This window comes from Ictalurus furcatus, chromosome 25 (genome assembly GCF_023375685.1).
Source record: "Ictalurus furcatus strain D&B chromosome 25, Billie_1.0, whole genome shotgun sequence".
In the NCBI taxonomy this organism is placed as follows: domain Eukaryota; kingdom Metazoa; phylum Chordata; class Actinopteri; order Siluriformes; family Ictaluridae; genus Ictalurus; species Ictalurus furcatus.
Genome location: NC_071279.1, coordinates 551,672 through 567,276, shown reverse-complemented (window position 1 = coordinate 567,276; position 15,605 = coordinate 551,672). Strand labels below are relative to the sequence as shown.

Here is a 15,605-nt window from a genome sequence, read left to right as displayed (position 1 = left end):
TTTCATTCCAATTCTTTTTTTTATTATTGCCCAGTTATAAACCATATGTAAAACGGATATAAATTACACAATAATTATTAAAGTCAGGCTTCTCCTGTGTCAGTATTTTAGCTTCCTGTAGTTCCTCTGCATCTCAGGATTTTTTTTTTTTTTCCCCACACAAGACAAGCGACAAAACACTTCAAACTGAAATACATGGATTAACTTATAAATGGTTTCAAATATAAAATGACATCGTGGAATATTTCATTCTGACTGTAGGCATTTTGTAGTGTAAAGGCTTTATAGATCATTTTAAAGCTGAATCTTCAGCCTGTGTGATTTTTCTTCAGTCCCAACCAGTCTATCTGTTTATTTTGCCGTAACCACGATGTCGCAGGTTATTAATATTCAATGGGGGGTGTGGTCCTCGTTATAACCGATCAGCGCTGTGTAACATCGCTGTAGAAGCAAAGCACGAGACCAGCTGGGACACCAAGCTGTAGAACTTCAGAAAATACTCTCGTTCTGTGGTTAATAAAATTCCTTTAAGGGAATAAGTATAAGCATTTGCACGTCACTCAATTTAAATAATGTTCTTATTTTAAATATTTACGATTCATCTGGTCCGACCTGCTCGATTTTCATACACCGCAGACAAAGTTCAGCTATACAGTTGAAATTAAATTTAGTTTGGCACGTTGGGATTGTACTATTACAAACAGAGCCGTGATGCATGTTCTTTTAGATCAGGGCGGGGTTGGGTGCACCGTGGCTTAGTGGTTAGAGTTCGATATCTGTAGTGTGTGAATGGGGGATTCCCCTGTACCCTGCGAGGGGTTGGTGGCACCCCAAGCCCCCTGGGATAGGCTCCAGGCTCCCTGCGCCCCTGTGTAGGATAAGCAGTACAACAAGCGGATGGATTAGGTGGAGGACTGAAGCAGAGTGATGTTGGTGCCTGGAATCAAGTGGACATCTTTTCCATCAATTAAATGATTCCACTGATTGAAGTCTTTCTCCAGAGCTGTGAAACAATACATCTGATTACTTTTGGATAAAACTGATTTACAAGTAAAACTAAAATGTAAGTGCATAGCTAATCGGTGAAGTGATTGATAGCTCTGTGTGTGTGAGATTCTAGCAATCCTGGGATTTGAACCAACAACCTTCCAGTTACTGGTACAGAACCTCAGCCAGAATGTTCTTTAGTGTAGGTTAAAGTCATGCTGCCCCACAGAAGCACATTTGAAATATTTAGGAGAATACAGCCTGGCGCTGTGTGGATCTGAACTGAAGACCTTACCTAGCTAAACGTGTCTATTATAGGCAACTTCTCAATAAGAATGAAACCCAAGTATGTAGCAGTAGCTAGCTAGTACCTCGACATAGATTTTAGGTTGTTTTGTTAATTTACAGTCCGCTCTGAAACTATTGGAACTGCAAGGCCAGTTTATAATTAGTGTGTGCTGTACACCAAATACATTTGTGTTCGAGATCAGAAGATGGAGATGAGACGAGAGTTTAGGATTTCAGCTTTTATTTCCTGGTGTTTACATCTACATGTGATGAATAACAAAACACAGAAGCTTTTGTGTCAGACTACCGGATTTTTATGTGAGCAAAAGTATAGGAATGTTGTTATATAATCGTTATTTACTTTAATATTTGGGTACATATCCCTTTCTTGCAATAACCGCATCAAGTCTGACTCACTGACACCAAACTGCTAGTTTCTTCTTTTGTGTTGCTTTTCCAGGATTTTACTGCAGTTTCTTTGTTGTTTTTGTTTGTTACTTTTCCCCCTGATGAAGTCCTGTGTTGAGGTGGAAGTGTGTTTTGGATCGTTGTCTTGCTGCATGATGAAGTCCCTCCTGATTCATTTGGATGCATTTCTCTGTAAATCTACAGACAGAATGTTCCTGTAAACTTCTGAATTCATTCTGCTGCTTCCATCATGAGTTCCATCATCATTAAAGATTAGTGAGAATGTTCCAGAAGCAGCCATGCAAGCCCAAGCCATGACGCTACCTCCACCATGTTCCACACATGAGCTTGTATGTTCTGGATCATCAGCAGATCCTTTCTTTCTCCACACTTTGGCCTTTCCATCACTTTGGTAGAGGTTCATCTTGGTTCCAGAACTTTTGTGGATCATCTCTGTATTTCTTTGTGAATTCCAGTCTGGATTTCTGATTCTTACTGCTGATGAGTGGTCTGCATCTTGTGGTATGGTCTCTATATTTCTCCTCTCGAAGTCTTCTTCGAACGGTGGATAGTGAGACCTTCACCCTGCCCTGTGGAGGTTGTTGGTCACTGACTGTGTTGGGGGTTTTCCCTCACAGCTCTCACAATGTTTCTGTTGCTCAGTACACCAGTGTTTTTCTTTTACTTTTTCAGGACATTCCAAATCATTATTGACTATACCCAATGTTTGTGGAATGCCTCTGATTATGGCTTGCTTTTCTCCCATAGACAGCTCTCTGATCTTCATGTTGGTTTATCCTTTTTAACAACAAATGCAGTCTTCACCGGTGAAACGGAAGTCTCAAACCAAGAGTAGACTTTCAGAGCTGTGCGTTTTAATGATCAATCTAACAGGACACACCCGTCAGCCACCTGTTCAAATACAAACCTACAAATTGGTCCGATATAGAATGTGTTATGTTCTGTGTCCTTTATCCTACGTATAAACACCAGGAAATAAAAGCTGAAATTCTAAACTCGTCTCATATTCATCTTTTGATCTCAAACCCAAATGTTTTCAGTCTACAGCAAAAACGATGAATAGGCCTTGTCGTTCCAAGAGTTCCCGAGAGGACTGTAAATAAGTGTTGTAGGTTTGTTAAAGCGGTATAAATTAGGTATGTTACATAAAGCGCAAGCTAAGGCTGTTGAATTCTTAATTCACTAATATGATTGCTACTTAACTGAACTGGGTGCTGCAAAGACAGAGCTCCTCAGACCAGTTATGCCCCCTAAATGCCTGTAAGCACAACTGTTGGCTTAGAAAGGTGTCTGACGGTACAGTGTGTGGTAAAAAATGAAGGGTATCAGAATCAGAAAAGTGTTCATAAACACCAACACCGACAATTTAGACAACAAATTCTGACTTGCTATTAAATAAATAAATAAATAAATAAATCACTCCCCTGTCTATCTACCAAAGCGTGAGGAGCGTGCTGTAGCCTGACTTTTGTTGTAGGGGTACGGTAGAAGAATGAAGTTAATGTGCCCTAAAAGTACAATTATTTGCCTTATTCTTAATGATAAAAGCTACGTGTAAGCAAAGAGCACGAAAGACACTAAACTGATGAAAGTATATTCTACAAAAGCATTTCTAACTTACATAAGTGTTGTTGAAGGAATGCTAACGAGGCTCTGTTGCACAAATCCATTGCTATGTGAGGATCGATTTCTCCCTGCAGCTTCAGGATCTTCCCAACCCAGTGACCTGTGAGAAAGGTGAAATCTGGGAAGCTCTGATGCACAGCTCCCCTACACAGAGAAAACGTAAAAAAATGAATTTATTATCTATACATTTGCATAAAAAAATTCTTTGCTACTGTAGAATATACTTAGCAGAGCTAGCTCTGAACTTTGAATAATTTATGCTCCAAACAATCATATTACTGACAGGACGGTGATCATCTTTCTTGGAATGACTGCAGAATCTAATTTCTTCATGCGAATTATATTCCCAGCCCACTGGAACTTCTCAGAGTTAATGAAAAATATTGGCTGTTTCACGCTTGGAAAGATTTCCTCTTCAAGGGGGAACATCCACGCGTCCAGCGCAATGCCACACCTGTAGAAGAGACAAGCATCATCATCATCATCATTTTAAAAACAGTATGTAGAAAGCACTTTTCTTATGTACAATACCTCAAAATGCAGTGCAATGAAGTAGTAAAATTAAATGATACACACTGTAATAGAATGCACAGGACAAATGAAAAGTTTGAGTTTGTGCCCAGGAGAGGAACTTGACGTGGTCTGCTGCTGTTGTAGTGCATCCACCTCGAGGTCTGGTGGTTTGTACATGCGGAGATGCTTTTCTGCTCACCAGTGTTTTGTTTTTTGTTTACAAATATTTGCTCATCTTTGAAACAGTGCCTATTAATAAAGTTGCTACACTATCAAGGGCGCACAGTGGCTTAGTGTTTAACACGTTCGCCTCGCACCTCCAGGGTCGGGGGTTCGATTCCCACCATGGCCCTGTGTGCGCGGAGTTTGCATGTTCTCCCCGTGCTGCGGGTTCCTCCGGGTACTCCGGTTTCCTCCCCCAGTCCAAACACATGCATGGTAGACTGATTGGCGTGTCCAAAGTGTCCGTAGTGTATGAATGGGTGTGTGAGCGTGTGTGATTGTGCCCTGCGATGGACTGGCACCCTGTCCAGGGTGTACCCCGCCTTGTGCCCCATGCTCCCTGGGATAGGCTCCAGGTTCCCCGTGACCCTGAAAAGGAGTAAGCGGTTGTGGATGGATGGATGGATACACTATCAAATTACTATCCTGTAGTAACTGTCCCAATTTAAATTAACAAAAAAAAACAATCAGTCACATGTAAAAAGTTAGTTCACACCTTCAAATCCGTAAAGTGTCAGGTTTTCAGGATTAGGCGCCAGTGATTAGAACCTGCTTATTTAAACCCCTCTCATATCTAGTATCTTGTGTTATTGTATATAACAAATCTTTGTTATTGAGGTGTTTGGTGTCATCATACAGAAGAGTTCTGTAAGGCCTTCAGGGAAAGAAAAAAAAAAACAATAGGTTGTGGATGCCTACGAGTCTGGCAAAGGACTTTTAAAAAAATCTCCAGGACTGACCGTCCCAGCAAATTCAGCCTAAGATCAGACCGTCTGATGCAAAAAGAAGTCTCCAAGAACCAAGAAAATTTCATCACAGGATCTGCTAGTGAGTCACAGCTGTTGGGGTGAAAGTGCATGCTTCTACAATCAGAAAGAGATTGCACAGATTTGACCTGCGTGGGAGGCGTGTCAGGAAAAAGCCTTTGCAGGACTACAGTTTGTCAATGAGCATATAGACAAAGACCAGACCTTTTGGAATAATGTGCTGGATAGACGAATCAAAGATAGAGTTGTTTGGTCACAGTAACAGCAGACATGTTTGGTGCAGACCAAAGACAGTTTTTCAGGAGAAACACCTCACACCAACTGTGAAGCACAGTGGTGGAAATGTTATGGTTTGGGGTTGCTTCGCTGCCTCAGGGACTGAACAGCTTGCATTCATTGATTCAATTATGAATTCTGCGTCATATCAAAGAGTGCGTGAAGATAACGTGAGGCCATTTAACCAAAAGTTGAACTGAAAGTGGATCTTTCAACAGGATAATGATCCTAAGCAAATCCACCAAGGAACGGCTCAGAAAGAAGAAATGGAGGGTTATGGAACGACCGAGTCAAAGCCCGGATTTGAATCCCATTGAGATGTTGTGGGGGGATGTGAAACGTGCAGAACATGCAGGAAAACCCTCAAACATCTTACAACTGAAAGAATATTACATGGACAAGTATGAAAAACACCTAGAAGTAGTTATTTCTGCTAAAGGGGGCAACACTAGCTTCTGAGGCCAAGGGTGTACTTACTTTTTCCACAGAAGAATCTCACATCTATTGATATTTCTGTTGAATAAATGATTTTAAAAAGCGAATTTTCCTTGTGCTTTTGTTCAAGTATATCAACGTCATTAACAGGCACCGTTTCAAAGAGGATCAGATGTTTACTCATCCAAATATGTAAAAAAACAAAAAAACAAAACAAAAAAAAAACAATATCCATCGGGTGTACTTTTTTTTTCCACACACTATTGACTGATACAATAGATAGTTGACATTTCATGGTAAAATGTGCATAAATACAGAAACACAAAAATAGAAGTGAAAAATGAACCATGTATAAAAAATAAATATATAAACAATTCAAACGAGGTAACCATGAATACCAGAATATGAACTTTTCAATCAAATGCCAAGTTAATAAAGATATTCATTTTACATTTTCAGCCACTTTAAAAAAAAAAAAAAAAAAAAAAAAAAAAAGTATTGATCTTAACTGAGTAATGAAAACGGGGGCAAGTTCCACAGTTTTGAAACAAAGTAGGAACAAAAGGGGGGCCTCTCCCCGTGCCTGTATTTTACACAGGGGGTTTTAAGAAGGCTGACATTAGCGGCTCCCGGGTCATGTGCCGAGGTACAGATGGAAAAACATTCAGTGAGGTACACGGGTGCAAAGCCATTAAGAGCTTTAAAACATGTCAAAGCATTTTGAAATCTATTCTGGAAGACACTGGTAACCAGCAGCAGCTCGTGACCACGCATTTTAGTGGTGAAGGCTAACGTTAGTCAGGACATAGCCTCAAACAAAATGAAGCCGAGGTAACTCACTGGTAAACCTCGACCATGGGTAGAGTTTGACAAAAACAACAAAAAAAAAGCCAGTACAGTCTTGGAAGAACACCCTGTGGACAGATGACGGGAAGAGAAGAGCATGTAGAAGGAAAGGAAGTGCTCATGGTCTGAAGCGTACCACCTCATGTTATAGTGTGGTAGTGACGGTGGAACTGGTTCACTTGTATTTATTGATGATGCGACTGCTGACGCAAGCGGCGGGAAGAATTCTGACGCATACCAGGGCCACATTACCTGCTCACGTTCAGCCAAACGCTTCACGACTGGCCAGACGGTGCTTCAGAGTGCAGACGAATGACCTGAAGCTTACTCGGAAAGCAACCCAAGACTTCTTTAAGGCAAAGAAGTGCAATGTTCTGCAGCGGCCGTGTCAGTCACCTGCCCTGAATCTAGATCAGTTCACTTGCTGAAGACAAAACACCCCAAGAACAAGCAAGAAGTGAAGACCGCTGCAGTAAAGACCTGGCAGAGCATCACCAGGGAATAAACCCAGCGTCTGGTGATGTCTATGGGTGATAGATAGTTTGTCCAATTACTTTTGGACCCTTAAACTTTGTTTTTTTTTTTTTTTTAAAAGCGCTGCTTTTGAGGCAACTGGGTGTTAAAATGTTTAACTTTGTTTGTGAGTGAGAGGTGTACAAATAAGACACCAGTTACAGTTCAGGAAAACGTGTGGTTTTCAGAACGATGTAACGTCCGTGTCGTCTCGTGTGGTTAGAGTGTTGTTTGATGGAGCACCGTGGTCCCGGAGGAACGTCGTTTCATTTCACTGTACCAGCTGTACATGGTTGAAATTACAATAAAACCACTTGAACTAATATATATATAAAGTAGGAAATGTTGAGATTTGACCACGTGAAGGTTTTTCCAGACCCTAACATCTAATTTAAATCTGATTTAAATGATGCTAAAAGTGACTGATTTATCTGCTGGAAATGTCCTACACTAGAGTGTATGATCTATCTTATGAATTTAATGACGTGTGATGATCCGGTGAACACGTTAAGACCCTCTTACGTTATGAATACTTACTTAAATTTGACTTCCTTACACAAACACTCGATCACTGTGGCCCCACCAAAGGAATGGCCCATGACTGCTATTCTACACATGTCCATACAGTTCTGTAAAGAAGCATACCAAGCACTGTACTGTAAATACTGTTGGGGATTTTTCATCATTTATGCTCTGATTACGTAAACATATCGAAGGACACGCTCATGTTTGTAGATAAAGGCTTTTTCTCTGTAATCACCTTCAGTTTTGACCAGTCAAATTCAGACAGCAAGACATTTTCCACAGACTTTCCTGAATTGATGTCAATCAGAAGATCCAAAGCTCTGATGCACTCATCTGCCCTTTGTTTCACCTGAAGAAAATTCAATAAAACGAATATATTATAGTTTACAGCGCCGTCCACTAATATTGGCACCCTTATAATATAACTAATATTGAAGGCTGTGAAAAAGCGTCTTTATTGTTGAACCTTTTGATCTTTTGTTTAAAAAAAAAAAAAAAAAAATCACAAAAATAGTCTGCTCTCACGATATCAAACAATTACAAACACAACACAGGTTTAACAAAAAAATATCTTTGGTAAATATAGGTATGCAAACAATTATTGGCACCCTTTTAGTCAATACTTTGTGCTAGCTCCCTTTGCCAAGATAACAACTCGGAGTCTTCTCCTTTAATATATTTTTTACAGTAACAATAATATGGGGAGTCTCTCACTTGATTGTTTCTTAGAAGGAATTCACTCTCGCCTGTTTTTAGTGGTCTGTAGTACATCCACTCTTCCACCAAATTATCGGACACAGGCCGGAACGTTTCCCGTGGCGCGTGATGGCTTTGTTTCGTTTCAGACTTCTCTTTGTAGTAGAAGGTTGCGGAAGCTGATTCATCTCTGATTTTAGAAAAAAATTTAAAAAAGGGAAATTGAAAAAGGGTGAACGTTTGCTTTAATCTGAAATTAATAAATATAATTCATTTGTCGATTTTAAATTCAAATTCAATGGGGGGAAAAGAATCGTATTGACGTTCTAATATTCCTCAGTGAAAGGAGGAGGCAACCCGCTAGCTCAAACGTCACGAGAATCCCATCTGTGTGGGGTTTCTACGCATGCTCTCCTCACGTCCATGTGGGTTTCTTCCAGGTTCTCCGGTTTCCTCCCACCTCCCAAAAACATGGTGTCCCATCCAGTGTGCGTATTCCCGCCTCGTGCCCAGTGTTCCCAGGCCCCTGACCAGGATATAGTGGATACTGAAGATGAATGAACGAAAGTAAGTACCCTGGTAATTGTGTAATAACGTCTCAAATGAACCGAAGCTGCTTGTAGTGCCTGATTCAGTTTTTTTTTTTTAAACTTCTTGAAGTGCTTAAAAGGTGTGCAAAATTCTAGAAATCCATTTAATATACGGTCTATAACGTGTTATAAAATACATTTCCCCACAAACTCACACCCACAGAGACCTCAACGCTTGCACCGGACACCCTGTGACGTCGCTGAACACAAAACTATCCTTCATGAACCCTAACATGTCGTAGTGTCAACAGCGTCCCACTGAGTGAATGACCGTGTTTAAGTCCTGGTTTAAAAAACAAAAACAAACCCTACCTGTGTTCCACTGCGGCAACAATAAAGCCCTGTGAGGCCAACTCGACGCATATTGCTGAATACAGTGTCCTGTGAAACACACCACAGAAGATCACAAGGGACTGCAGACCACAGTTCAGACACTCGTGGGCACGTCGACGTTTGTCTCTGTGTGCACCATTTTAAATTTTAACACTAAAGACATTTCAAGATGTTAAAGTTGACCCTTTCCAAGTAAAATGCTGCCCAAAAAGACAGGTACATATAGTCCCCCTCTGAAAGTATTGGAACGGCGAGGCCAATTCGTTTGTTGACGTTATACACTGGGTTTCAGATCAAAACATGAATACGAGACAATAGCTCAGATTTCGTACTACTAGACATGTTAAACAACCGTCACCGTTTCAGTACATCTAGAGGAGCCTACATATAGCTTCCAGCAAAATATGCTCATTTTATCATAAGAATTACTATACCTGCACATGCCTCGCTTGGACTACTGTGAATTAAATGTACCTGAATGCTCCCAGACCATGAGAGAAAATAACGACTGGGTATTTTCCATCTGGTTTAAAAGAGGCGTTCCATGCTGCTGGGATTTTGTAAGACCCTTTTGAAGAAAGAAGAAAAGTTGTTCAATCATTTTTAAAGAACTTCTTAGATATGTATACAGTGGCATAGCCAGGAATTCATTTCATGTCATCTTAATAACACTGCAATACCTTTATGACAGTTCTTCATGACGGAAATAATAGTTTGTCATCATAAATATCCTAGTAATACAGGGGGGGGGAAATGACGATTTATCTTTTATAAACTTTCTTTGTCCTTCTCCCATACCTCATCGTTTGATGTCTGAGACAGTAAAATATGGAACTGTAATGATGACGGTCTTTTATGAGCAACGGTATAGCACAAAATAAAAAGTTATTACACATTACACATAATTGGCTGATTAGATAAGTGCATCGAATGCGCAGGGTACCAGTGTTCCTATTAAAGTGGCCAGTATATAAGAATTCACGAAAGAACTGCAGTGGATTATGGATATTCATTTTGATGCAGTAAAATGAAGAAACCCCTCCTATATGCAGTTTGTGTCCAGACCTTTGGCCGGCAGAGTCAAAGTCTCTCTCTCATGATCTAGGTATATCAGCAGACTAGATAAAGAGTGTATGTGTAAGCTTATATACACACACGATGATCTATACGCTACACGACCACGTCAGTGCTGAATATACTCAGCAGCTGATCTACGTCAGTAACAAGTCTTCTCAATACATGAACGTGTTAATTATCGGTGTCTGAACAAGGAGCTTACCAAACAGGAAGTTAAAAATCCGTTCGCTCAATGCTCGGCTCATTTTCATGAAGTCCGCGAGGCCGTTGAAGTACTCTCTGCATGGGATCCAGTTCAGCTCATCTGAACCCTCTACAGCTTGGCATGGGTAGTAAAGTCTGAAGAAGGTTCCCTGTGAATGCATGAATATCTGTTTTGAAAAGTAATCCAGTCATGTACACTATATGGCCGAAAGTGTGTGGACCCCTGACCATCATACCCAGACTTGGTCACTCTTTTATAATAAGCTCGACTGTTCTGCGAAGGCTTTCCACTAGATTTTGGGGTGTTCATTCAGCTACGAAAGCATTAGTGAGGTCAGGCACTGATGGCGTACAAGAAGGCATAGTACACACCAATTTATCCCAAAAGGTGTTCAGTGGAGTTGAGGTCAGGGCTCGAGTTCTTCCACCTTCTTCCAACCTTAACACACCATGTCTTCATGGAGCTCGCTTTGTGCACAGGGGTATTGTCATTGTTTCAGTGAAGGGAAATCTTACAGCATACAAAACATTCTAGATGATCTGTGGCAGCGGTTTGGGGAAGATCCACATGTGGGGGCAATGACCTGGTGTCCATGTACTTTTGGCAATATACTGTAGGTAAGCGGTTGAGGGTTAAGGGACTTGTTCAACAATAGATCTCTCATAGTGCTTCTCATAGGGTTCCCACAGTTTTGGGAAAACAACCCCAAATGAACATTAGGAATTTTCTGCCACCCCAAGCCTTGAACACCCTTAATTTTTTTAAATGTATAATTTAGGACTATGGTAACATTTGAAGATAAAATAAGTACACCCCATGGAAATTGATGGCTTTTTCTGACATATTTGGACAAGAAAACCTTTGATCATCAGAAAGAGTTGTTGAAGCTCATCATGGTGGAAAAGGTCACAAAACCATCTCTAAAGTGTTTGGACTCCACCAATCCACATTCAGACAGATTGTGTACAAATGGAGGAAATTTAACACCATTGTTCCCCTCCCCAGGAGTGGAGACCAACAAAGATCACTCCAAGAGCACGATGTGTAATAGTCTGCGAGGTCACAAAGGAACCCAGGGTAACTTCTAACCAACTAAAGTCCTCTCTCACATTGGCTGATGTTAATGTTCATGAGTCCACCATCAGGAGAACGCTGAACAACAACGGTGTGCACGGCAGGGTCACAAGGAGAAAGCCACTGCTCTCCAAAAAGAACACTGCTGCCTGTCTGCAGTTTGCTAAAGATCACGTGGACGAGCCAGAAGTCTAATGGAAAATGTTTTGCGGATGGATGAGACCAAGATAGAACTTTTTGGTTTAAATGAGAAGCGTTATGTTTGGAGAAAAGAAAACACTGCATTCCAGCAGAAGAACCTTATCCCATCTGTGAAACATGGTGGTGGTAGTGTCAGGGTTTGGGACTCATTGTTTCCGTCACTGATGGAACAATGAGTTCTGAATTATACCAGCGAATTCTAAAGGAAAATATCAGAACATATTTCAATGATCTGAATCTGAAGAGAAAGTGGGTCATGCAGCAAGACAACGATCCTAAACACACGAGTCGTTCTACCAAAGAACGGTTAAAGAAGAATAAAGTTAATGTTTTGGAACGGCCAAGTCAAAGTCCTGACCTTAATCCAGTAGAAATGTTCTATGTTCCTCCAAACCGATGTGCAGGACTGATCAACAGTTACCGGTAACGTTTAGCCACAGTTATGTGTACATCAGTAAAACTAGGGTAGACATACTTTTGCCACTCACAGATATGTAATACTGGAAGCACGTATGGGTGTGATGGACAGGTGTCCACAAACTTTTGGTCATGTTGTCTATGCAATACATAAAGGAATTAGTGAATTTTGGTGGGAAAGTCAGATGGTTGTGCACACGGTCTCAAATCAAATGAACAAACAAATGAACGAAAGAACGAAGGAGAGAGCTGAACGAGTGAATGAACGAGGTGTTTCATAAAGGAACCCATGACTGCCTGCCCATCCTTGTTCAGAACTCATTTGCATTTTAAAGCAGGAAGTGTTGCAGAGCTATTCACTCACCTGTATTGTGTGGCCCACCATTAAGTCTGTGGATCCCACCTGGTGTGGTCCTTTTCCTCGAGGAATTCCCAAGCTGTTCTGCCCCACTGAATTCCCCATTTAAGCAAATGTTGGGTGTTTCCACAAATCTCCCCAATGTGATTTTCTATTATCAGAAGAAAACAAAGTTTATCACACAACAGTCAATATATTGAGATATTAAGGCTATGTCCTTTATCACAGTTCATTCATCAATGCTCAAACACTGAGCATCATGTGCTTGTTTTTACGGCTGCTTGGTGTAACGGTCTCATATAGCGGCAGTGTTACAAGGACGCGGTTTATGCTGTAACAGGTTGGAGTTTTGAGGTTTGAGTACACAGGATTAGGGGCGCTGTGATGCAACAGATAGTGCTAGTGCCAGACAGCTCTGAGGTCCTGGTTCAATCACTGTCTGTGCTGTTATACCTTCTCCCTTCTGCCCATATGGGTTCTCTGGTTTCCTCCCATGTCCCAAATACATATTGGAGTCGGTATGCTAAATTTCTCATTGGTGTGTGTGTGTGTGTGTATTTTGTAACGTATAAAGGATATGTAAAGGATATACTTTAAGTTTTGGTTGTGACTTTTTTTTTTAATCTCGTTTATAAAAGACACAGCGCGTGTTTCACACAGACCTGGCAACCCAGTCTCTTCCGAAGGGTGAATAATACAGTACAGGTTCGGGGCAATTGCTCAACACACCAACTCAGTCAGATTACACACCACGTTTATTTAAGAACATAAATGTTAACGTCACTCAGTTACTTTAAGAGAAACACCAGACTGTGTGACAGTATAATATAAACAACATTAAAACTAACACTGTTAACTTTCAGCACACATACAGTTAGTGTAAAAGTAAGAGAATAACTGTTTCCCTTCATCAACTTTTAGTCAAAGGTTTATCCTTCATCCTCCAGACAGTCTGACATGGAAGATCAGTGTTTAAAAAGCTTTACCTGCTGCTGGAATGAACCCAGTCGTGTATCTTCTTGATCAGGATTACAATCAGTGTGGAACTCAGGTGCTTCCTATACATCCAGTTCTGCAGACCTGTTGGTTTTTTTTTTTAACTTCCGGGTTCTGCACAACGGAAGTGGGTGTAGGGAAGACAGCAGCGGCATTGTCAGAAGAATGAACACGTTGATCCACCTTTACATGCTCCACACACATCTGACACTGCTGTGTTCGGCTAACCTCGGAAGTGGTACGTCGGAGCTCGGAATGACGTCATCCTCGACCTCCGTGCATCCGAGCTACAAAGTGCGAGCGACAAGAGTTCGTGTTTTGTTAGCAACATGCTAACCGCGACCATGACGTGACGTGTAGTCCGTGCTGTCTCAGAACGTCGGTGTGTTTGCTTCGTCTAAAGAGAACCTCTGCACATGTATTTAAAGGTAAGAAGTGCGACTGTGTTTGTTCTTGATGCTGCGCGCAGCCATGTTGATTTGACGTCACTTCCTGAACTCAGAGTCGAGAAGAAGTTTCTGAGGAGGAATTCCCGAGTTGAGGGTTTCTTTCTTCTAAGGCTGCAGTAGCTCACACGTGAAAGCAGCAGTGAGACACTTGTTTAGGTTTGTGTGAGTAGTAGTTTAGTAGTTTATTGCTGTGGGTTTGTTTGGTTGAGAGTCTGGATGATACATGTACTCCGATCAGCCATAACATTAAAACCACCTGCCTAATAATGTGCGTGTGTGTCGCAATAAAACAGCTCTGAGATGTCGAGGCATGGACTCCAGAAGACCCCTGAAGGTGTGCTGTGGGATCTGGCACCAAGATGTTCGCAGCAGATCCTTTACGTCCTGTAGGTTGTGAGGTGGGGCCTCCATGGATCGGACTCGTTTGTCCAGAACGTCTCACAGACGCTCGATCGGATTGAGATCTGGGGAATTCGGAGGCCGAGTCAACACCTTGGGTGCTTCTTATGTTTTATTTGTCCATCCTCATTTCCTTTCCTTGCATCTTAGCTCCACCCCCTTAGGATGTGAGAGAAGGACACGAGGATGAGATGCGAGGAGAAAGGAACCGAATATCCTCGCTCTCTCAAGCGTCACTTCAAAGCGACATCAGTGAATGCTGACCGTGCTCAGCTGGATGACCTCACTGCGTTTCAGCGATCTACCGTTACGCTTGTTTTTGTTTGTTTGTTTTTTGATGTGCTGTTGTTGGAGTTCGGTTAATAACAACATTCTTAATAAAGCAAAATGTACTGATAGTATGTGAAATGTCTGAGTTATTCAACAACAAATTAATGAACAATACGTAGTTTATCGCATCTTTTGTGTAGCGTTGCATATCCACACACGCAGGGATCATTACTCATTGTAAGCATAGTATTATTTCAACATATTTCACACTAAATTCCATCACATCATCAAAGGACATTTTGTTTGAGATTGTGGCAGATGTAAAGGAGGAGGGGAATTTATACGTGCGGGTGCCGACCCATCTCAGGGCACAATCACACACACATTCATACAGTACAGACAATTTGGAAACGCCAATCAGCCTACAACGCATGTCTTTGGACTGGGGAAGGAAAATTGAGTGCCCGGAGGAAACCCCCGGAGCAGAAGTTATATGTAGGTTGTTGGTTCAATTACACCTCTTCTCTTTGTTTATTTGAAGTTGTGTGTTTCTTACAGATCAGCAGTCTACTTGGTCAACATATCAGAATGATTTGATACTTTTGATGGACCTGCTAATTAGTTAGCGACCACCTGCATACTATTTATTATATATTGATTTGTCTTCTTGTAATGTATCTAAATGCCACAATTTTCTTAGTTGAATTAGTCTTCAGTAACCACTTTATCTTGATCAGGCTCATGATGGATCTGCTCCCCAGCTGGGAATACCGGTCCATCCTAGGGCTGAGAATTAATTATCAGTACAATTTTGATCGTCTAGGATTTTTCAGGCAAAGTAGCTCACCTTTGGCATTATTATAATGATTTACAGACAGTCCAATATTCCTGAAATATTATATTTCACTAGACAAAACTGAATAATTTTGATTGCAACTGTAGGTATTTCTTTTAAGGTATTTGGATTTCCAATAATAAAATCAGGCTAGTGAACAGGTACTGAGGCAGAAATATGGGTTTATTTGGTAATTTGTGAAATTCTGTGTGCAATCGTATTCTATGTTCATAAATAAAAACAAACAAATCCCATATGTTTCTCATAAACATGTTTTC

At 41.0% G+C, this 15,605-nt stretch overlaps 1 protein-coding gene across 1 annotated transcript; it reads right to left on the bottom strand.

The window, feature by feature from the left end:
- pla2g7 (phospholipase A2, group VII (platelet-activating factor acetylhydrolase, plasma)) lies at nucleotides 1–13,792 on the bottom strand. The gene is made up of 11 exons (XM_053613955.1): nucleotides 13,365–13,792; nucleotides 12,385–12,529; nucleotides 10,326–10,476; nucleotides 9,521–9,614; nucleotides 9,026–9,094; nucleotides 8,142–8,313; nucleotides 7,663–7,776; nucleotides 7,440–7,531; nucleotides 3,614–3,784; nucleotides 3,326–3,474; nucleotides 1–1,003 (listed from the first exon to the last, which is right to left on the bottom strand). The coding sequence occupies exons 2-11, from the start codon at nucleotides 12,481–12,483 to the stop codon at nucleotides 903–905; spliced, it is 1,212 nt and encodes a 403-aa protein (XP_053469930.1). The 5' UTR covers nucleotides 12,484–12,529; nucleotides 13,365–13,792; the 3' UTR covers nucleotides 1–902.
- Between the last annotated feature and the right edge of the window lie 1,813 nt (nucleotides 13,793–15,605).

Coding starts and splice junctions, on each gene's coding strand:
- pla2g7 (XM_053613955.1), bottom strand. CDS start 12,483: ATGGGGAATTCAGTGGGGCAGAACAGCTTGGGAATTCCTCGAGGAAAA. Junction 7,532..7,662: donor TTGACTGGTCAAAACTGAAG/GTGATTACAGAG, acceptor GCTTCTTTACAG/AACTGTATGGACATGTGTAG. Junction 1,004..3,325: donor ATTCCTTCAACAACACTTAT/GTAAGTTAGAAA, acceptor ATTGTTTCACAG/CTCTGGAGAAAGACTTCAAT.